Source organism: Struthio camelus, chromosome 2 (genome assembly GCF_040807025.1).
Source record: "Struthio camelus isolate bStrCam1 chromosome 2, bStrCam1.hap1, whole genome shotgun sequence".
NCBI classification, from domain to species: Eukaryota; Metazoa; Chordata; class Aves; order Struthioniformes; family Struthionidae; genus Struthio; species Struthio camelus.
In genome coordinates, this window is record NC_090943.1 from 129,793,621 (window position 1) to 129,818,211 (window position 24,591).

Genomic DNA, 24,591 nt, shown 5'->3' on the forward strand with positions numbered 1-24,591 from the left:
GGCTGCGGCCTGGCGGCGGTATTCATTGCGAGGGGAGAGGCACAGCCGTGGAGGGAGCCCGATCGTGTGCCCGTGTTTCTGTGTCTTGGGGAATTTTGGTGTAATCACGTGAATGTAAATTTCTGTTGGTGTTGGAAGGGAAGTTGGCGGAAATGTCTTCCTTGGAGCAGGTAGCTGTGAGAGCTGTGATGCTTCTGGGAGACTAAAAGGCGAAACAGATTTTGTGTGCACGTTTGAAACGAAGGACTACACCTAAGAAGCACATCTTTATGTGGCTCCTGAACAGAGAAGTCTTTTGGTGTAAAGATGCTTCAGCTGCATCTTTCTATCCATGAAGCTACAAATTCGGTGTCTTTCAAATTTATCCTTCCTGTAGCCTGTGACCTTCTGTTTGTCTAAGATACTCCAGATTATATCAATATTAGTAAAATAAGGAGTGACTACAGCTGTTCTCTGGTCCTGAGGGCAGGTGGCATGGTGCAGCTTTTGTATACCTTACAAGCTTACCTTAACTTTTCGTCTCCCTTTACTGAAAACAGAGTGGCCTCATCCATACTGCCTTTTGGGAACAGTTCCTGATTCACACTTGCTCACTCAGCCATGCTCGCACACTGCCAGGGAGGGTACGGGCCAAAACTAGGAGCATGCCGCTCCTAGCGTGGCAAACAGAATGACAGTCGTGGAACGGTTATTGAGCCTGTTCCCTTGCAACGCTGATTTCAGTAGTATAGATGAATTCACCATCCATTCCCGATGCATGTGCAATTGTACAGTATCGCACTCCTGGATTCTCTGCATGCAGTCCCTAGTGAATTAGAACTGGGGAAGGTGAGCTATGTTTGATAGTTTCGAGGAGATTATCACAGAGTGGCTTCATGAGAAAAATAATGTAGCCTTAAGCTATGATTTTTATCTTGTTTGTTTTCACGTTGTTTTCTTAACTAGAAAAATGGTAGTGTGGAGATAGGTGCAGTGTAACAGCATTTATGTTGCTGTTGAACCTTACTTTTGCATTTTTTTAACTGAGCATTAACTATTAATATTACATGAATGCATTTTTTACAATTATTTCCTGGATTTTATAAAGAAAAAAATATGGGCAAAGGAAGGCTGTGGTATAGGATATAGGTAGCCTGAACTGGAACTTTTCTTTAAATGGGCCTGGCAGAATTCCCTGACAGAATTTAGAGATTCTTGAGCTGCCATGACAGGTTGGTCAAAGTTTATGAACTCTGAAACAGTTTTGGATTAAGTCTTTTTCTTGCTTTCTCTGAAAATAGTTTGAGATCCAGTGGCATCCCATTCTACTGTTTACTTTGCTAATTATATTTTGCACTGTTATTCCAGATGCAGCATTTTAGAATTCAGCCACTTCAGGATTTTGAGTGTCCTCACAAAACATTCTGTTTTGTTCTTCCTACAAAAAACAAAAAAATGTAGTGGTTTCCTTGTGTTGAAGGCCTTCCTTTTAGATCACTATGTGAAGAGATCTTACATATTTTTACCTTACTCCAACCAGAATCAAGAGTTCCGTTAAAAATATTTCTGAAATAAGCTAGTGAGATGAAAAAATATGCACTGAAGGCTCCAGGGCCCATACAGAAGTCTTTGTGATATTAGTCCAGTTTATCCCCTTAGCTGTCTTTGTTACCTAAAAGGCACACTGTTAAAGTTGCTGAATTTATTCATGCCTGTTGTGTATCAATGTTTGTTGTATGACAAAGCTGCTTCTTGCTTCAAAAATTGTAATTTTTCCTGAGCGCTGTATCATAGGTTCTTATTTTACCTTATTGGCGGTGCTGAGCCAAGATCTGTTGAGCAAGTAGACTATAGAATGAGAGGCATTAAAATCCTTACAACTATGAAATGTAAATATAGTTATAATGGTGGTTATACAGTATTGTATGGAATTGTTTTGGAACAAAGGTGAAAGAGATGGTTTTATGCTCTTGATACAGGTTTAATCAGCCAAAATGTTGTTCTACTGTAGCGTACCTCATTAAATCAGTTTAGTGGTAATACTTACTCAATCTAGAATGAGGGAAAAATCTAAATGAGAGAGCCTCAAAAGTTCAGTTAAAAGAAAACTACTGAAGTTATTCAACATAAACAGAAATAAAGGATCAGAGCAAGGTGTGATGGAACACTGTCAGAGATAACAGATCGTGGAAAATCACATCTGTCTAGAAATTACTGACAGAAGCTTTTCATTCCATGAAGAATTTTATTTATGACTCTCTCATGATTATGTGAGGATGATACCATTTAGAAATTTCACAGATTGATTGGTATTGTTGCCTAGCCAATCATGCAGAAGTAATTAGACGCAATAAATTCCTAGTAGGAGAAAAATATGATGGACCTTATGAGTGAGGTTGATCTGCAATAGGAAATAGTTCTAGCTCTGCAGGTGTGTTCTCTCTTTCCTTAATCCTCTAGAAAGGCGTGTGTTGACGTTTCAAATGGTTTGGGCTTTGCAGGCAGAAATGGCAAGTCTGAACCGCTGATTGCGTTGTGTACCATCATATGCCAAGTGAGTGCTGGGAAATTGCTGTGGTGAAGTACAAAGTCAAAATTTCTATATGTGAGCCTATTTGGGAGACCTGGAAGTCACTGCACAAGCGCATGGTCCCTTTGTGGATGGAGTCTCTTGGTTCTAAGGGGACCGATTCCTTATGGGAATCTGATCAGTGGGAAGGAAAGAACTTTCTGATTAATTAAATAGAAAAACTGTAAAAGAAAATGTGTGGAGTTTCTTGGACCTTGTTCAGGAATAGGGGTTTGTCTAACAGTCATATTCCTGGTTTGCCTTTCCTAATTTAAGATTATTTGATTCTGTATTGTAGTTTACTCCTGCTTTCATTGTAAATATACATACATATATATATATATATAAATAAATAAATATATATATAATCGATTGCATGAAAACAAATGGAAGCCTAGGTTTTCCATGTTGTGAGTACTATTAGCACTTTTAAGATATTTAGAGGATATCTGAAGATTCAACATAGATCTCCTCTTTGTATACTTTAAATAATAGACATCTTAATGGATCATTAAGCTCATATATGTATGAAAGAATAAAAATTGCATTATTCTCACTTAATATAATGCAGTATTAGAGACAAACATATTAGGGTATTCAATGTAATGAACTCAGCAAGGTCTCATCCCCTTTGCTGAGCTTAATACACATGCACAAAAGGAATTCATAGTGTTTTATGATATCTCAGCTGAAAAGCTACATTGGAGAGTCAAATGGAGTAAAAGACAGTGTTGCTAACTGTCCCCCACCAGCCATGTCCACTAGTACAGTTCCATTAGTGAGTGTGAAACCAATGGTTTCATCATGGTGTGTGAAGCTCATATTATCAAGAAAAATGCTAATTTATCATGCTGTATAGCACTGGCAGTAGTCCATCTTGTTACCAGAAACAAATACTTCTCACGTTTTAGGACTTTACTAACTGTCTCTTATTTTAACTTGGCACATGCCCTTATAGTCCTTATGCCAAACACCTGATAAAGTGGAATAGAATTCTCCTTGGCTAAGATTCTCCTTGGCCAGGCACTTAAATCTGTTAAACAAATTCATGGTATGTACTCGTTCAAATGATCTTTATGTATTGCATTTTATGTAAATGAAGATTTCCTCAGAAAGATATGCAGAATGAATCCCAGAGTTACTGACTAGATACTAATCTCTGGGGTATACTAAGTACTGACTGACATTTAGGAATGTTTTCCATGGAATTATCCTTGAGATACACTATTTCAGTTTACATAAGTATATTTCCAAGTAATTATTGTTAGGAACTTCTGGAAACAGCTTGTTTACAAGTCAGAAATTGTGACTGCCTTAGAATTCAGAATAAATTTATTCATTCATCTATTTATTTATTTATCTATCAATTTATCTATCTATTTATTTATTTATTTTGCTTAGTGTGCCAGGAACTAGGGACTAATAGGTTTGAAATTATTCCTACTGTGAAAATAAAAGTTTTGGAAATATGATTCTTTAGTTCTACTGATTAGATGAACATTATATGTATGTTTTTAGCAGACTGGGAGAAAGACTGGGCTTTCAGAATGCTGAGCAGAGAAGGTGAGTTTGTTTGTGACCTAAGTTTAGATATGTTGATGTCAGTTATGTGTTTGCAACAGAATTTTGAATTATTGACTATTCTTGTGTTATTAAAATATTATTAATACAGTTTATTACACCAGTAGCAGTGTTAGTTTGGATGGAAACAGAATTCTCTGTGGACATTTCAATAGCTCTGCAGCACTCTTGGAAAGCAGGTGTAAAGCCAGCCTACATAGAGTGCATCCAGGTTTGAGACTCCATTCATGGAAACAGTAGTTCAGATCAGCCATTTGAGGGAGTCTAGACCAAGTTTTTAGAGTAACCGGTGTGTTTTGGGTTAGGTAGATGGACAGGGTAAATGTCTAAAATTTTTAGGTTTTAAATATTGATCTGGTCAGTTGTTGGATTCCTAGATTGCCCGAGTAGCCAGAAATCTTAAACAAATTGGTGGGAGTTGGGTACTTACAGCCAGTGTTTGTAAGCAAAAATACTTACCCTGAGCTGAACTACACACATGTGAAAATATTCCTGCTGGAATGAAATTCAGAGGTATCACCCCTGAAAATAGTAGGATTCCAATGGCATAGAAATGATCCTGACATCGTTATTTGCGTTCACTGAGCTTATCCACTAAGTGAGAACTTCACTAATAGTTGAGTTTGCTTTAGCTGTTAGTTGCCAGGTAAAACAGCTGAGAATTTAATGTATCAGGCTGTCACAAATATTGATTGATTTCTATTTAAGGTGTAATAATCACTTAAAAGGCTTTTTTAGCTTTTATAGTATGGATATGGATACTGTACTAATACTTCATATTTTACAGCTCACCTCTTGCTATCGAGTTGAAACAAGTTAAGATAGGAAAAGTTTATGAGGAAAAACTGCAGATTGTATACCATTTGAAAACAATAGCGTAAGAGAACAAATCATAAAAATTGATAGGTTTCATTTGGGAAGTAAAGCAATGGTTTTAGCAATGGTTTTAAAAGACAGTGAATGGTAACATAACTCAACATGAATGTTATGCAGTAAGAATGCCTAAATGGTTGCTTAATAGAGATTAACAGTAAATTGTTGCTGTGCTGATTTCCAGTGTGGGAAGGATGATAATCTGTAGAAAGCATGAGGAAGAAGAGTAGGAAATAATAAAATTAATCATGCATATTTATTTTAATTTTAAAATGTATTCCTTTTGTCCATGTTGATGTTTGTTTTGTCTTTACTTTCTGCAAAAAAGATTTTTATAGTTGTAGTAGTTCAACGCGACTAAGTGTTTTTAAGATACAGGCACATTAAGGCACATTAAGATTAAGGTATTTGAAGGCACAATTGTGATTAACATATATTTTTGTCTCTCTAACAGTGCTCCCTGTGGTTATATTTTCATTAGGAGGAAAAAAATGTGTTTTACTACATCTTGGTTCACCTATAGTAACTCATATGAGATAAAATCCTCATGAAGACAAGTCAGCTTGTAATTTTAAGGTAAGTTTGCAGCTCTGAGTTAATTCTTGTTTCCTCTAGGCTCTCTGATGTTGTTGGCTAACAAAACTGCGGACTGGATTTCTCATCATGAGTTTAATAGTGTATATTTTCACCCTGTTAAGCATCAGTAACTTTGAGTATCTAAGTCAATAATCCACTTTCTTTTTTCCACAGGGACTATGTAACTTTCTTATTTGTGCAGTACTTTTTCTTAATTTTTTTTTTTTTTTCAAAAAGCTGAAAGGAAGGAATTTTGTAAATGTAGAGTTCAACTTTGAATCCTTTAGGTACTGAAAACTTCCATTAGAGCAGGCTCTCAAATTTCATTGGCTCATCGTACCTTGTTCAGCAGTAGGATTTTATTAACATGAGGACAAAGTATGAAAAATCCTAGTGTAGACAGGGCAGCTATAGCTTTCATAGGTGATAGCTAGTTATAATTAGATTTCAGGTTGATCAGAGCCTCTTGTATAATGTTGAATATCAACAGCTGATGGCTTTGGGAGAACTGAGCAGGGTTTATTTTATTTTGTTTTTAAAATCAAGTATTAGAAAATGCCCAAAATCGAGTCTGTGCTAAAGGTCAGGCTTTGCTTCCATCTGGTTGAGGCCCCATGCTGCAGACCAGTTATGGGACCTAAAGTGAGGGCCATCTCCCTTTATGTAATCCATGTGGATGAGGGCAAAGGAATAAGCTCAGTCCTTTCCAACCCCAGCTAATAGCCAGGTTAGCCCTTGAATGAAGGGCATTAATTGAGGATAGTCTTTAATGCCTGACAGATCTATGGGCTTTTAGTGACAATGTCAAAGTTTCCATTTTTTGCTCTAACACAGAAAGAAAATATGAGGTAAAAACTCTGTGCTTCTTGCAAGATGGAGTTACAATTTTGGTTAGCGTCTTCATCGTGAACTGACAAAAAGAAAGTAACTTTATGTTTTGTAATCCTGGTATCATTTTACTGCAGGACAGAGAAGAAAATGGTGCTGAAACAGTGAAAGATAGCTGCTTGCTTCCATGCAACTGAATTGAAAATTTGGTATCTATTTATGAATATAATTTCAGTCATGGATTCTGTAGTTCCCATAGATTAATTCTGCTGATATTACAGTGCTTGAATAAAAACTCCTAAGTACTAACGAAAGGTAAATTTGAGCTATTTTACTGGGGGAAAATGTATTGGCTTACAGTCCAAAAATAAGTTGGCTCTATTAATGGCCATTCTTGAATAAATCCATTAGAGGCTGATATTTCATTTGAAGAAAGCCACAGTTCAGATAGTAAATTATGTCAATTCATGTTAGAGGACCTGGGTTTTCATCTGACCTAGAAACTGGCTCGCTGAGACTACAGAAAAGTAATGAAGTTTTTTGTGGACAGTTTCATCACTTGCATATGCAGGCAATTGAGGCTTGTGATCTGTGAGATACTCTGAAACCTTTGAAAAAACCTCAGTCCACTGCACAGTACAATATAGTCTATTTTTTCATTTCTATCTTTCTTTGAGATAGAAGAATGAACATGGTCCCTAAAAAGATCAGAACAGATTTTGCTAGACTTTTATTTTTTTCTACACAATGAAAATTTGCATTCAAAGAGTCAGCCATAGATAGTGGGGACCTCATGATGAAGCTTGGGCAGTACATGAAGGTTTAATGTAATGATATCCTGACCATTTAGGGTTTTTTTTCTTTCCTCGTTAGGATAGCTTCAAGTTTCTCTGCTGAATAGATTAGGGAGGGATACTTTTACCATAACCTACTGGAACCTCAGTACTTTGCCAGTGCGATCTCTATGACCTGCTCTAGTCTGTGGCTGCTAAGAATACTTCTTCCTTTAGGACCTAATCCTACCTCACAGCACATTTGCAGCTTAGTGTAAAATAGTCTGCCTGCTTTCTAGCAGTATTTGTGTTCAGCCACAGGTCAAATTACATTAGCAGAACAGTGGACTTCTGAACTTGCCTTGTCTTTTCTTGCTTGCATCAAGTCTATTGCTTTCTTAGGCTGCTGTGGAGTTGGGATGAGATGCAATGAATATCCATCAGTGTTAATATGGACATAAGCAACAACTTTTTAGTGTGCTAGACATTCTTTTAAAATTAATTTCAAAAGAAAGAAAAGAGAGGAAGGAGGAGATGGAAAAAGGTGAACCAGCCGGAATGGAAAGTTCTCTTAAACTCCCTGCTTGATCTAAGAGATGTTTAGCTTTGTCTGAACTACTGTGTTGGTATATCCTGTTTCCTTGCTTGTCTAAACTCAGCAATTATGAGAAAATGCTCCTCCTGCATTTCTCCTGTGTGGCTCAGCTTTTCTTTGTAATCAAAATTTGGGGGGGGGGGGTGTCAAATAGCTTACACAAGACCCAGGTCTTGCTCCAGAGTAGAATCAGAAGGCAACCAGAATATGCACTTAGACCTGTATTTTTGGAGATGCTTTCAGGTACTGTGGATGGATGTGGGGGCTGCAGACAGCCTATATATTGAATAGTATATAAAACACAAATTCTCTACTTCAAATGCAATGATGCAGATCAATCTCAAGAAGAAGAGAATGGGAGAAAAAATAGAGAGGGATGTGGGTTTTGCTTTTAAGGAAAGAAGAGGTTGGAAAATATTTAAGGAAAAATAGAGGATGGAACAAATTTGGATTTATGAGCAGTGTTACACGTATTGAGAAGGAACCCATAGATTAAAAACTGAAAAGGAAAAAGTTCTGCAGTGCAATAAACTGCACCTTGATATATGTATAGCACAATGGGGTTGTGAACCTAAACCGTGTGTCTAAGCTGTCTCATAATAACTGTAATCAACATGCTCACCAAAGGGCAGTATTTGGTCCTGCATTCTTATTTCATTGTATTACTGTTCAGATGTAGAAATTAAAAAATAGCTTTCTATTTTGAAGTTGAAAAAATTATATTCCTTATTTTCTGAACCATACAGATGCTCTATTATTGCTACATTTGCAGCAAAACTTGGCATATAAAAAAGATTAGTTATTTCCATGACTCATCTGGAAGGAAAAAATATTCCCAGCACAACTTACACCTGCTTTCTCTTATAGGTTTTGGGCTATAAAAAAATTGTTCTACCTTATGCAAAAATTCCTGAGGCCTGAGCTGGGTTGTTGCTTACTGGCAAGCTGAACCAGTTCGGTGTATTCACCACTCCTAAATTTTAGTCTGATGGACCTCAGCTTGAATATTCAAAAAAGTTGTTAAATATTTCCATGCTTCTGCTTTCCATCTGCAATAGTATTTACTCACCCTTGTAAAGTGATTTGAAGTCTTGTATCTATGGCAGTGTGAGTAGTAGTTACACAGAGAGAACAACAGGCTTGAAGCACTGTATTTCTTTTTTAGAGAAGTAATGGATTCTGACTTTATTTGCATAGCCATATAATTTATTTCTTTACACACTGTCTGCCAGAGATCCCTGTATAATATTGTCAAATAATGAAATCCAGAGACACTATGGATTATTTGTTGGTATATATGCAATGTTCAATGTAAAGTGGTTTCATGCAGAGAACTGAAATGAGACACAGATGATTCATTTACACATTTATTTACTATTCTGCTTATTCTATCAGACTGAAATGGAGAACAATGCATTTATTTTACAGACATTTGACATAAATTAAACAGGTATTTTGATGTTGAACAACTGTACAGACTACAACATGCATATTAATATGTTGATTGGTGCAGAAATATTTAGTTGATCAGCAAAATCTAGTATAATGAGAAATAATAATCACTTTTCTTTTTTTTTTTTTATGAAGTTAAAATGCAGCTGATATGGAGACATTGATACAAATACCATTAAATGTGAGACATTATTATTCTAATGGGATAAGATGGTTAGCTGAAAAATAAAGCTATTGTCAAACAGTCTTACCTACAGAAAGAAATTAAATCAAAATGTTTCTAACAGATACAATAATAATGAAACAAAGCATGTTTGATGCAATTACCATTGCAAAATGCCCTATATTTCCCTACCCCACCCCCAAATACAAACAACGTATGAAGCAAAAGCAGCATATTCTCCCACAAAATGTCTGGGGCATTTTGTAAAGGCAGATGAATGACATTAGACAAGACTTATCACATATCCTTGTATCTCCTAGTGACAGTTCTTTTAAAGAAAGATATGTTGTTTACATAGCATTTTATGATGAAATGCTGCGAATTCTGTAAAATTGAACAATAGTGAAGACACTGCTATTGCGCCAAGAGAACTTGAAAAAATACTGTTGTGCTTTTTTTCTTGCAGCATTCAGAGCATTCACAGAGGAATACAAAGTAAAGTTCATTAAACTCAATAGAACTAATAATAGTCATGCTACTGCACCTATGAAACTAACACAGTAATAACTTATGAATTAGTACATATTTTTAGTTGATATTTACAGTGATAGTAAAGCAACAGGCTATGTAGTCAACTCTCAGGTTCTTTGTACGCTAATCCCCCCCCATGTTTCAGTTTATCAGCATGGCTACCTTTTATCTTTTGAAAGAGTTACATAGCTAAAACTCTGCATAACTCTTTGTAAATTTAGAGGTATAAATCCAGAACTCTGCATCCTAGCAGAAGTGCCCATGATTGTCCCCAACTACTATTTTTTTTTATTTCGTTTTGCAATGTGTGTTAGAAACTGTTCTTTTTGCCTAAAGCTATACTATATTGCTCCATCCTTCAGTTTTATGCAGGCAGAATTCTCATTGGCTTTCTGCTTAAGGACTTCAAGAACAGGCATAAATGTTTCATAGTCTGAACTTCCACTGAGAGATGCTATCTGAGCAAAACTTAGAGCCAAAATGTCCGTATAAAACATTTGTTCCTCGCCTTGCAATTATTAGAAAAGTAAAACAAGGAATAGGCTTTTGGGTTTTCTTTGCATTACTTTTTACAAGATTTTCCTAGAGATCAGAGCAACTAAGCACATAAAGATCAAAAATTCCCTACCTCCCCAATTTAAATTTGTTTCACCAGATGATCCAAATGGAAAAATCGTAGATGGGCAAAAAATATTCAACCCAGGACACTGATCCTCCATTACTGCTTAGCCATGTGCACCAATGTTTGCTCTTATTCATACCGGTATGAGTTAAGAGTCACTTTGTTGAGTGAAATAGAACTACTTGCAGTCAGTTTAATCACTCCACTGATTTAATGATTTTGGAATGAGACTGGAATTAGAGCTGTCTGCAAAGTCTTAATCAAATGTAACACCAACTTTAGAGTAAATTGACTATACTAATATGAAATACTCAAGAATGAGGCCCAAATTGCAAACCGCAGCTATCCAAGGATTATCAAGAGCTTCTCATTTAGCTGATTTCACCTGGACTAAGTTGGATAATAGACTGGAAACAATTTCATCTCTATAAATGGACGTATGTTGTTCTTTCCAATAGCACAATTCAGGACTAGATGTACTGGAAGTAATAGCTGTGGTAGAGATAGGCTATGTCTACATTAGACATTAGCAAGTAGTATAGCACAATAAAAGCGGATTTACTGAGGAAAAGAGTTTGTGCTGAGGACGTGACATTTACACTGTATGTTTCAGGTACTGTTTTGTTTTGTCTGGTCCCAAGCCCTGAGTGCTCAGTACTGGTTGCAGCACATGAGGTACCTTCATGGAACAAGTCTTCTAGTCTAGTTTCTTCCAAAATTAATCTAGTTTGCATAGCCCAGGATTGCTCTGTGGTGTGAACCAAAGCACAGGAAGTGGGGATGACTTGAGAGATTCACTTCAAAAGAGCTCTCCTGATTTCTGCTAAGATGCCAGTGTAGACATAGCCATAGACTTCCAGATTTAGAAACATATAGATACAGATGTTTGAACAGTCCAACCACTTTGACAATTAATTGCTTTTGCTGCAATACTGATAGTCCCTCACTAGGAAATATTTCATGAAAGTACTTCGGGTTCCCTTTGGTACAATAAATTTGAAAGATAATATAACATAAGACAGCTTTTAAGTTTTCTTAAATAGCAAAGTTTATCTTCTAGTAAGAGTGCTTTATTCCTGCTAAAGTTAAAAATGGATTTAAATGTTAATTTGAGGCCAAAATTTAACCTATATGAAATTAATTACCCAGACTGCTCTTAGGGTCAAGGTTTATATTAAGCACAGTCAATATCCAATGTGAGGACATGTCACCATTCTGTTTGGTTCATAGGTTTAATTAGGATAATCTTATCTTTTGGATTAAATGTTAGCTAATATCATGTTCTTTAGCTACTTTTAACTAAAAAGAACAATACTACTCCTGCTACTTCCTAATTCCACAATGGGATCCATCTGGATCTGTGTTAGACATCACAAAGGAGAGTTAAATAGCAATCAATAAAAATGTAGGTCTATAAATAGGGTACCCCTGCTGATTTGGAAGAAATCTCAATTGCAGCTAAGAGGTAATATTGCTTAAATATCGTAACACGTTTCCAAACAGTATTATTTAAACCTGCCGCAGAAGTACAAAGACAAGTTATGTTTCTGCATCTGTAGATGCTATATGGTATGTAATTGCTGAACAACAAGCCATCACCTGATATAAAAAAATATCATCAATGCCCGCCAGTCATGTAACCTTTCTTCATTAAGGAAACTGATAGAGCAGCTGGGAAAGATTTGGCTCCCAGAATATGAAAGCATTTCAGCTAGAGTTTCAACTGGGTACTGCTATAGAAGAACTTATTGGACAAGAGACAAACATGCATACTTATACTGATGGCCCTCTCAGTAGCATTTAACAGTCAATTAGAAATTGCTTTTAACAAAGCTCTTGCAAAAACACTGAACAAATGCACTGAAACACCTTACAGGATGATAGAGACACTGGAGGAGTCAGAGCATTTCAAAATCAGAAAGCTTGTGAAGTTGTGAGATGATATGGCTACAACAATAACAAAGAAATGACTCTCAGTTTTTCTAGTTCCTTAGCTCGAAAGTCAAGAGTCCCAGAGCTAGTATCTATCTGGCCTTTTGCACCAGGCTACCGTAATACTTCCCTGATAAACAAGACATCTCTATCATCTGGTTTGGTGGGTTGCCTTCTAACTGCTCCCAAGTGGCAGAGAAGGTTGGTGTTTTGGAGGGCAAAGGGAACAGATCCAAAGATCAACAATGATGAGAGCACACAGTATCCTGTTTTTCAGGAAAGCATTCTGGAGAACAATAACACATCAGATGCTCCTGTAGCAGACAAGTGGGTAGTGACATCACTGAAAATCTCTGGAGAGATCTGTTGGATCTTTGGAAAAAGCAAATGCAATGTGGCAGGAATTAAATCTTTGCAACTGGTATTTTTGCCTCATTAAGTGTGAACAAGGGCTATATTATACAGATTTTATTATATCTCTAGTTTATATAGTGTGTATATATATATATATATATGTAGTGCCTTGTTTACTTACAGTTTTTCTGCCTTTCTTCCCCCTTTGCTGCATTTGCATTTCCTGCAGAATCTGGGCTGGCTGCTATGAAAAAAGATATTTCTTAAATTTTTTGCTTTTAAACTGTTTTTTACATGATCAAAATAATAAATTTTATTTTCCATCCAAATGATCCCAAAATTGCATGAATGAAAAGAAACATCTGTTAGGCCTTGGACATTTTTACCTGGTTAACCTCCAACTGACTACGTTAGCAAAAGCACCTGAAAAAAAACAACAGACCTTTGTACTGAACTGCTGTTTAAAAGGACGGGATTGAAGGAGTTAGTTAAATAATTAAGGGGAACGGAAACCGGAGCGTTCAAGAGGCTTTACCCTCCATATTCCATGGCATTTTCTTAAGAATTCTGATTCTTGTATTCAGGGATTTCTCAAGTCTAATTTAGTTTGTTTCTAGATATAAGATATAATGTTTTCCGTGTATTCTTTCAATATAATTCTGAGTCTAGTTTGAAGGTAAACCTTGTTTCAGATAGAGCTAAAGAAATAGAAGCAAGCTGCAGCTGCAGGTACGGGAAGAGACCTACTTTTAAAACAAGTAGTTGTTCTTCACTTACAGAACTGAGCAAAGAATAAAAATGTGATGCCAGACGTTATCTATTATGAAAGGACTCAAGAAACCAATTGTCATTTTGATCTAGGTATGTTATAGGCAAAAATAGAATCTTCTGTATGCACTTTTGGTTATGAAATATTGTATTAAAAAGAAACAGCTCTTCAAGTCAGTTGCTCTAGTGTTGGATCAGATAACACCTCTTTAATATCAGTAATGCTTGAAATTTGAGACCAATTTTGAAGTGAGGACACAGTGCATTAGATTGCTGCATTCACGCAGAGGCTCCTATGTTGTAGACAATGAAGCATTAAAAGGCCTTTTGTGTTTTTATTTAAAAAAGTGTATTTTATATAAATTCTGTAGTGCAATAACTTCCTACTCCATGTTACATTCTTTACATTATATGATCCCCCTGTAAACAGCTTTCCTGTATGTACTTACTTTGCAGTTTGTGCGATACATTATTCCCCCCACCCTCTATTTGGATTAATGTGACTATTCACTCAAAAATTCTTCTGATTACTACGTGAAAATCGTTTAAATGTGTACATTTGGTTTCATCACTGAAAATTAATTAAAACTTTGATTCAGGATTCTTCAGTTAGTATAAAATATAAAAAATAGATTGTTTAATTTCAAAGTTATCTCCCTGAACAATCTTCATTTTCCAGTGATACAAAGAGTCAGACTCCTCTCAGGTGCACAAGGGAGTAACTTCATCTTAAGACTCCTTAAGTTGTTTTGAAATTCCAGAACTTTGGGAAACTGGCTCCAGAACTCAAAAAATCCCCTTACTGTAGTGAATGGGTGAATGGGTCTGAAATGGCTTTGAGATTTTAGAAAAACAGAAAAATATATTCAGGCAGTTTTGCATAATTTACTACATAGCAATTCAAATTCATGATGAATGAAGTGATTCTGGTCTGCACTTCTTATGCATGCTATACTGGAGTAAAAGCTAGGTCCAGTCCTGTACCTCTACTCATGTAAATATTTTGGTTAGAAGTTATGCATGAGCTAGACACTCGGGAGTGGATCCTATTCAGTGAAGACTGGAAACATCAAATGCCCAAACCTGCCATTCAGCACAGTTAAAACTATGTAACAAATCAATCATCAAATTATAACAAAAGCACTCCTTAAGCTTGATCCTCTTGCCTGCAAGATTTCTAAAATTACAGCATCTGTTAATAAGAAGAATTGCATTTGTTTTGCTTGTACAGTTTCAAAATATCTATGCTTCTCTGAAATCATTTAAAATAGGGCACTCAATAAGGGTCTGGTCTTCACTTACCTGACTAATACAGTTAAAGCTCCTGTTGGCTTTACTGGGAGAAAGTCTTGCTGTCCTCATTTACCTTTCATTCAGTCCTGCTTTCTGGCAAATTCCCACTGGTTTCAGGAGGAATGGGTCTGCTCAAGGACTGAGGTTTTGATTTTACCACTACTGAATTTTCAGTGTTTTAAATGGAGCAGAATCAGGTTTGCATGAAGTACTGATTTAGCTCGAGAGCTTTAAGAATCAAACCTCTGCTCTTGCAATGAGTTCCCTATGGCTGGACTCCTCCCTTTCTACGAAGTGCCACAGATCTGAGAGGGCTTTTAGAAAGTGCAAGGGTCCGCTGGGAGCGACACCACATAGTAGGACACAAACCTCAGTCTTGCCAGAACAACACAGTTATCTTCAATGGGAGTTTTCTGTGGATCCAGAATATAGGATCAGGTCCCATTTGGACTTTATTTGGTCTTCATTAGTTCACTAGGACGTAAAGGCAGATCAAATAGGCCCGTGTGATTTCATAAAACTGCACATAGAAAATACAGACCAACATTTTAGGCATATAAAAATTCACTGGCATTTAGTTTGAGTCACTGAAAATATCTAGCAAGAAAAAATAAAATCAGTATAGAAGATTAATGACTATAAAATATTCAAGAGCTAAGTTTTGGAACAGTGAGACATAATATGATTGAAAAATGTTAAGCAGAATGCCATAGGTAAAATCGTATGTAGCAACAAGTTGCAATGAACTGCAACTAAGGACAAAAAAATTTTTTTTTTTTGGAGACTTAATGACCAGACATTGTTCTGAAGAAATAACCTTCTGCTTCCAGTGTTTCAGATGACTAAAGAAACACCTCAGTGTCATCTTGTAACAAAAATCTACCCTCGGAAAACAGTCTTTTTTTTCAGATTAAGGGATTGCTTTGCACCATTATTTGGTCCAGCTACTGGAATCCATGTTTTGGGACTTTTCAAACTTGCCTCTTTTCTATGGGCCAGACTTGAGTAATGTCTATGGAATCAGCTTTGCCATTTCAAGCAGAAGTTGCTATAAATGTTGCTATAAAAATACCTGCTCTGTTACATCGAATGCATTATGCACTTGATTTTTTACTCATTTCAGTGACAGAAAAATGACACATAAGTGTAAATTAGCCTAGGTTCACTGTGCAGAGTAAAGACCTAGTGTAATAAAACACATGTTGGCCTAAAGTGTTTTTAAGGCTTCCGTCATTGTTGTCTCGCAGTCTTTACCACGCTTATAACAGTTCTGATCTGGAAGCAGCGTTCTCTCGGTTTTGTGCATAGGGAACTGGGAGGCCTAATTGCAGGCAACAAGCCTGTGCAGCAGCAGGCAATTGATACTAGAATTTCTGAACACCTCATCAGCCTTTCAACCACTGGATCCTCTGGCCATTAGCTGTGAGACTAGACTACTGCTCTTACGAAGCTGTTGTAAGGGAGTATCCAGTTTTGACAGAAATCAGAGGACAGTAAATATATATATATTCTGTTTTTCTAAAAGAAAGGCCATTTCATAGGGCATGCTTTGCTACTTTTGCCTATGCTTGGGATTAATGAATTGGATAAACCTTTTATAAGTCAAAACATTACAAAGATTTATAGGAGTTTTTTATAGTGCAGCATAGCAAGCTATTCAGGCTGGATAAAAAATTAATAGCTTTGTTCAGACAATGGTTAGATGGGTACTTTGTCCTGAAGGCTTTAGTTCAGCATCTTTCTTTCACAGAGCTGATATGTAGCTGGAGAGTATCAGAGAAACTGATGAAGATGTTTTTGCAGGGGTCTGTGGAGCTATTGACATTTCCCTATATTTGAGTATTCTTCCTTCACTAATATAAGGGTGGAACAGCCTCAGCTTTCGGAATAGCTTGGAATATGGGTTGAGGCAAAGTTGATGAGTCAGGTAATACCTTCTACCAGTCCAAATGTTTGAGATGAAAAACACAGACAAGCTTCTGGGCGCTGACGACCTGGAGCAAGCCTTATTATTCGCCTAAAGGACTGTCTGTTTTTTTCCAACTCTATCAGTTGTCATAAAAAAGGTATTACCTCTCCTTACAAAAGCTTGCCTCTTTTATGTCCTTACACATAATGGCTACAATAACACTACCACTATTGACATATGGGTACTGCATGTGAAGAAAAGGGGATTTATAGGTAGAGGGGAAGGAGGGTTATCAAAAATTCACAAAGATCATGTAGAAGCAAATATTGTTAAGTCACAGGAAAAAAGAATGTGGGGAATATTTCTTTTCATGTTTAAGCTAAAAGAAATATATTAGGAGAGAGAGAACTTTTGAACATGTCTATATAGCCATTTGGCACTATTTATTGCCACAGAAATAATTCTATGTTTTTTTATTTATTTTAAAATGGAACATTTTTTCTTAGTTATGAAATGTTGGCAGTATTCTATAAAAATATCAAATGCTTCAAGTTCTGGTCATTAAATCTTTGCTTTTCCTCACAGGATCATTAATTAAACTGACAAATGCAATAGGTGAAGTTATCCAAAAAAAAAAAAAAACTTACTATGATTTACAGCACAGATAAATGAAAGTACTGTAGTCCCTTAATTAACAGATAAACCCATGAGCTTTTTAACAGAAAGCAAGATAAGTGAGATGCTTTAAGTAGAAGTTGCAATTTTGCAACATAAGTCTGTACAAAACCTCCAGGCAGCACGCTGTGAAGGAAGTACCTGTGTCCCAGGAAACTCTTTTTCCATAAATCCTTGTTAACAGTAGCTTTCCCCCCAACCCCAAACTATTTACAAGTATATGCATTTTGCAAGCTCAAAGCACCTTGTTTCACATCATTATGAATGCATGCATTGACATTTCATCCTTTCATGTGCAAATTCTAAAATTCATTATAACCAAGACAACAAAAAAGTTAAAAGAGTTCAAAATCTGTCTACAATCGTAAGTGAAAGGATCAAAAATGTCAGATGTTGCAGAACATGGGCTCCTAATAGAGCTCTCTTTATTTTATTCACTGTTCTTGAGTAATTTTTTTCCTAGTTTTTAAATTTGTTACAAAAAGCAGTCTTTTTAAATTAAACAGTATTTAAACTAAACAACTCTTCATGCCATGCAAAAATAACATTTTATGCACTTGTTTTTTGAGGCTTCCCACATTTTAGTTCATAGGCATTGCTAACTGTGGTTTAAGAAAAAGTATCTTTATTGCTTTTGTAACTAGTCACATGCTAGTTTCACGTGTGGGACAGTAACCAGTTTCTCCTGGATTTGAATGAATTTCTGGGGCAAACAAATGGTTTTCCATTTTGTAACCTTCTTGGTTACTGTCTTTCTTTACCTCACCCACAGCATGGTAAATGTCTTGCGTACAGTTGTGACTCATGCTTTTGGGTGAAGAAGAGCTGACCTGTGGCTCCTCTGTTAAATGGCTGCCATCACTGTGTTTATCTCCATAGCAATTTGTCTTGATATCCTGTTGCTTTTCATGTTTTATACCATGTAACTCCATAAACTCTTCTTCTTCTCCAGTGTCTATTTCAGTGAAGCTCCTCCTCTCTTTTGAAGGGAAAGTGAAAACTTTTTGTTTGGGAAACAGAGGGGATGATTTCTTAGAAGGTCCCTGACAAAGCACTGAAGCATCAGCCCCAAGTAAAGGTCGTTCACCTTGGGGTGAATTTTCTTCTAGAAGAATGGTGCTGATGTGCTGCGGGGTGGACTGTGTAAAGTCTGCTCCTGCCGTTACGGGCAGTGGCCTTGCGGTGCTTGGTGGAGTTTGTGGAGCACTACCTCTATTGTCTTTAAAATTAACTTTAAGGGATCTAGATTTTAATGGATTGCTACCTTTCAGAGAACTTTTGGGGCTTTCCATGGAAGTGTCAAAATGCAAGTGACCATGTAAAACAGTTTGGGATCCACTGCCATCACTGATTACAGCTCTGTCAATTGGATTATAGTCAAAGGTGATATCAGTTGGAGAAAACATTTTATCCTTTGTGTACGGTATAAACTGAGAACTTTTTACTCTTTGGTTGTCTTCTAGGTTAACAGAATCAGACGGAAATCTCATTTGCAAGTGATGAGAGCCAGGGAACAGAGAAAGCGGAGACCTCTCTGTTTCTGTGAAGTCAGTTGCACAACTGGCAAAACTATCGATACTAGATGTGCTTCTCATGTCTGTTATTATGTCTGTAGGTCCAGCTGGCAATTGATCTCTCTGACCTGTAACTTCTTCCATTTCTATTTCTTCTTCATACACAGGTGGTTTTGCTGACTGGTCTTGGTAATCAGCATTAAGATTAGGCTGAGACTGAGTTTTAGTAATTTCATTATATAACATCTCCAGTTTTTGGGCACTCAGGTGCTGAGGGCTGGAGGATGCTGCGGCATTGTTTAATTGCTCATGGGAGTCTTGTTGACTAACTTCTTGGTATTTGTTCTCAAAAGACTTGTTTGAACTTGTTTCAGACATTGTCCTTCTGGCCCATTTCCACCGGCTTGGGGACAGGTGGTTGTCATCAGGTGTTTCCTTTGGATTGGCTGGTTCTCCAGGCTTACCTGAATCTACTGCTACATCAATCATTTCCATACTGCGAGCAAAGGCATCTTTCAGGTTCATGGAGACAATGCTGCCATTTCTTTTAGCTCGCTCAAGTGCTTCTCTCCTTTTAATTGCCTTCTCCTGTCGTTTCTGCTCCTTGTAAAACTCTGAGAAATTATTCACAATAATTGGTATGGGCAGAGCTATGACCAGCACTCCGGCAATACAGCACAGTCCTCCAACTATTTTACCTAATAAAGTCTTAGGATAAATGTCGCCATATCCTACAGTAGTCATAGTGATTGTTGCCCACCAAAATGATGCAGGGATACTGGTAAATTTTGTAGCATCCTCATCCTTTTCAGCAAAGAATACGAGACTTGAAAATATCATTATTCCCATGGCTAAAAATAATATCAATAAGCCCAATTCATTGTAACTCCTCCTGAGAGTAAAACCTAAAGACTGAAGGCCTGTTGAATGTCTGGCGAGTTTAAGAATCCTTAGTATCCTCATAATACGAAATATCTGAACCACACGTCTGACGTTTTGGAACTGCAGTACACTTTTATTGGACTCTGTGAGGAAAATGGTGACATAATATGGCAAAATAGCCAGTAAATCAATAACATTTAATGGGCCTTTGAAGAACTTCCACTTATTTGGTGAGGATAGAAAACGCAAAAGGTACTCCATGGTAAACCAAGCAATACACACAGCTTCAACATGTGCTAGCTGAGGGTTGTCATTTGGCTGCCCAAATTCATCTATTTCTTGAAGCTCCGGCAGCGTGTTAAGAGACAAAGCGATAGTGGACAGTACGATGAACAGAATGGATACGATGGCCAAAATCTGTAAAACAAAATAAAACAGTGTTCTGATTAGAAAACTGTCCTGCACGCTGATACAAGTGTATTTGACACCTTTCATATTTTGAAGTATCCCAAACAGGTAAGTATCTCTCCCCACCAGTGCTGCTTCTGATGTGAGTCTTTTTTATCAGGAGAATAAGATGCGTTTATTTCTCCTGCCAAGTGGATCATGGACCAACTCATTCTCCACACAGACCAACCAGAAAACATGCTGTGGTTAATCTGTACTATTTAGGGAGCTATGCATCCCTTTAACGCTTCTGCTACCCACAACAGAAAAAGAAGCCAATCTTAGTAATGCGTTTGCTAAGATGATAAAGGAGAACGAAGGCAATAACACTGCACACCTAGGCAGGGCTAAACGATGAAATTTTTAATGGCCTGTAGCTAGAAGAAAAATCAGACAAAAGGAAATACTATTGTAGAGCAATGACTACCTTCCAAACTGCGAAAGTTGGTTATATCAGGTTTCACTGTGAAAAGGCCTGAAGCTTAAATAAAGTATGCAAGGTTCTCCACTTTACTGAAATTACTGTGAAATAACTAATGCATGCCTGAGTTCTCTAATATACTCAATAATATAATTATACTTTCAAAATTCAAAGAACAAGTAAACACATACTAAGCATGGCACAGAACTGAACTGTAGAGCTTGCAGCTTCTGTCAATCAAACTAACTGCTTCCTCATTTTAACCTGCTTCAGAATGTAAATAATAGCATAGCAAAAAGCTGTATAACACAGAGACACAATTACATGACAAACATTGTTCTGAGAAAATAAAATCATGACAGCATATCTGCCTGGTTGTCATCAATTGAACTAGTTTTAAATTAGGAAATACTGACTTTTGAAAATCTGCCATAGGAAATTTATTTTATGCCTTAATGTTCACCAGAAAACAAAAGATCTCATTCAAAAAGAGGTGGGTCGACATATAGCACTCCTTCTAGTGCGGTGTGACAATATTAAAACTCCATGCAAGACAGGCTGTTTTATAGGTCTTGAATACAAAACCTTCTTGTCCAGAGTTGCCACCCAGGGACAATAACTATCCATCTGTCTGTTCAGGCCATTTGTTCACACACAAATCCAAACCCTGCCAGCTGTTTTCATAAAGTACACAGAATAGCAGGCCTGAAATTTTTAGTGTCTTATGTATATCAGCTACAAGCATGAGTGTGTTATTGGTGAAAAAAATTCAGAGCAAAGGAAAGTATTTTGGTTTCCTCTAACGTGAAGCTTTTATTTGCCTGGGACTTTGGTGTGTAATTAAAGGTGTACATCATTCCACACACAGTCTGTTTTAATTATTGCAATTGATGAGATTTTACAAGTCATTAGGCAGAGAATGGCTGGGGATCACTAGACAGAACAATAACAACTATGAGAAGAAGAAAATAAAGGGACTTGCTATTCTAAGTCTACATAAAGCCATGATTTGCATTTCTGGCTGTCTAGTGACTCAGCTACAAGGTGCAGGGTACTTTTAACCCAGTGCTTCATAACTGGGTCCTTGGGAGTGATCATTCATTTTCTTTTGGGCTAAACAGAACCTAAAATACACATATCCTGTTTCTGAGTTGTCTGCTTTAACACAGGAGGAAAGACGTGCTTTACAATCTCCTGTTCCACTTTGTTACCATCCTCAGAAGGTGACAGGTGCACAGAATTTCCCTGTTTTTTCCTGATATTTTCTATGCTGTTACCTGAAGTAGATATATACCATAAGCTGACTGGACTGCCCTCAGATACATGTCCTAAACAGTCAATGGGGCAAGTCTGGACTGATGGGACTGCCTTGCAAGATCCTTGTATTTTAGTGATTACCGCTTCCACGAGGCTTTCAAATCGTGCTGACTCACTTTCTTCCCTACTCATGTTTTCTATTTGGTCTGCATGGTAAAAATCAACCATCATGTTTTGCATCACTTATGGGACAGAAGAAAAAGGAGTAAAAGGAACAGAAGCCAATCCTTGCTTTTGAATGTCTTTTGTAGAAGGGGAATATACAGTCATAGGGACAGGACTGGAAACCTATGCGGACACTGTCTTCCTGGTACTCATCTATGGATAGAGATCATTCTGCCAGTGCTAAATGTCTGGTAAGCACACTTAGTCTGCAGCAGGATTAAAACAATCTAGGATATTTGCTTAGACTGAATGTGAGTGGGCAGGCACGAGTCAAGGAAACATTTTTGTAAAAAGAAAATGGAAACATGCAGAGGCTATATTATGGCCTCTGTATCATGGGTAATTTTCTGGCTGGCCTTGTAAAAGTGTATTTAAATTCATGAACGCTTTCATCTCTCAAAGGTAATATGCCCATAAATATGGAAGATATGTTCACAGGCTTGATGTAAAGCTTATGGAAATCTGTTTAAATCAGCTGCACCCTTTATTGTCAACAGTTTTCAGCTTGTGGTGTTGAGTTCGCAACTGAACAAAATGAAAGGTTTTGCTCAATGGGAGCCCTATCAGTCACCTTGTACATCTGCCTAAATCTGTGTGCGTCCTGTTGTTGATGTCTAGAGCTATCTAAAAGAGATGCTGTTTGGAGCAGAAAAGGCAGCACTACAAATTGAGTTCAGCAGTGCAAGGATAAGAGCCTTTTTACATTTGTACAAACTGGACAAGTACAGGGCCATTTTACCAGGCAGTCATAGCAGCAACCAGGCATAAGCTGCACTTAGCAGTGCAGCACCACGGCACTGCCTTCAGCAGCTGCCACCACCGTTCCTTGTTAGACTCTGCAGAACGATGGCATGAGGCAGCATCTCCTTCCCTGGTCTGTTCACTGCCTCCCTTTGTTGTCTCCTTGGGACGTCCCAGTTACAAGCATCACCTGTTGCTTCTGTCCCATGGTTCTATGTTGTGCTGCTCTGCAGAGGACAGTGTTCAACTCATGCTTGCTTGTTGGCAGTTCTGCACTCAAAACGTGTATGTGTATCAGCTCATATCGTGGACAATTTGGCACACTTAGAATCTGCTACTTTGAATCTGCGTTTTCAACAGGAAACACTGAAAATTTCCAACAAACAGGCAAGACAATTTGTTACTGATAACAGAATATGGCTCTTACTGGCTAATGCCCGTCTAATGCCCGTCATTACAAAAACAAAAGGTCTTTGGCCAGAAGACATTAAAAAGGCAGCAGAGTAGGGAAAAACCCTACTTGCATTTAATCCAAATGAGAATGCAATGGCAAACCTTAAGTATGCAAATTCTAACCAATTTTCCTAGATCTGTAACACTGAAAATTATGTAAGAATAGATGCATAGTACATGTTTGCAAATACTCTGTTTCTTAAATAATGAAAGAATTTGTTGCCAGTTACGAAAATCAGACTTACGTTCTGATTTAAGCTTATCCTAAAAGTATTACTGAGAAATAAACATGACATCACCCTTCTGTCAGGCTATATGCCTGGTTATGCTGGCCAGCGTAGCCAGGCTATGTAACCGCCCCCCACCCCAACAACGCTATCAGAGCTGAGTCAGTGCTTGCAATAGTGAAGACAGAATTTCACCATACAGTTAGAAAGACGTTTGTATCATTCTGCCATAAACTTTCAAAGCGGCATGCCTTGTAATTATGTTACAGTGCCTGCAAATCATCATTACAAATGGAAATTCACCATTGTTTACTGTCCTTCTTCCCTTCCACCTGTCATCTCTTTTTACTTCTCTCGCCTAACCTCTGACTGCAGACTCCTGGCACAAGTCTAACAGCTCCACATAGCATAAAATGGTTAGTTTTTGAAAAATATGATGAAGGAGAGGGGAATAATTTAACAGAACAACATAAATTTAACCCAGTTTACAGCTCTATTGCAATTGCCCTTTCAGGAACACATCTGATAATGGCTCTGACAGTATGTGTAATCACTTAACAGCTTCTCTCCACTACTCTTGATCTCTTTCCTTGATGACATTATTTAGAATTCTGACCTTTCATTTCCACTTTTCCCCAGATCATTACTATTAATTTTTTTAAGGACTTTGAATTTTCTGCATTGATCTTTCAGGGATACTTACTAAGCATGACATTAACCGTCATGCGTGAAGGCTAAGCTCTTAATGTTGTACTTATTGTACAACATGTAGGGGCAAGTACTGCACAGACTTTTCTTTTTGTTTCTTTGCACCAGGATGGATGTCACCTTAAAAGCTTACCATAGAAATGCTCAGTTGGGATTTTTTCACTAAACACTTTATGACTAGCTCCACAGACACTCCCTATCCTGTCCTTAAAGAAATTGTGCAGACTTGCTAGACATGAAAGT

General features: G+C 37.3%; 1 protein-coding gene across 4 annotated transcripts in view; it reads right to left on the minus strand.

Annotated features, from left to right (window-relative positions):
- Positions 1-8,997: 8,997 nt before the first annotated feature.
- Positions 8,998-24,591, minus strand: part of KCNB2 (potassium voltage-gated channel subfamily B member 2) — a 206,415-nt gene continuing 190,821 nt past the window's right edge. For all 4 annotated transcript variants that reach the window (XM_068932515.1, XM_068932517.1, XM_068932516.1 and 1 more), the window contains one exon: positions 8,998-20,286. In XM_068932515.1, the coding sequence (XP_068788616.1) occupies positions 18,118-20,286 (2,169 nt within the window). In that variant the 3' untranslated portion in view covers positions 8,998-18,117. The remainder of the gene's footprint in view (positions 20,287-24,591) is intronic.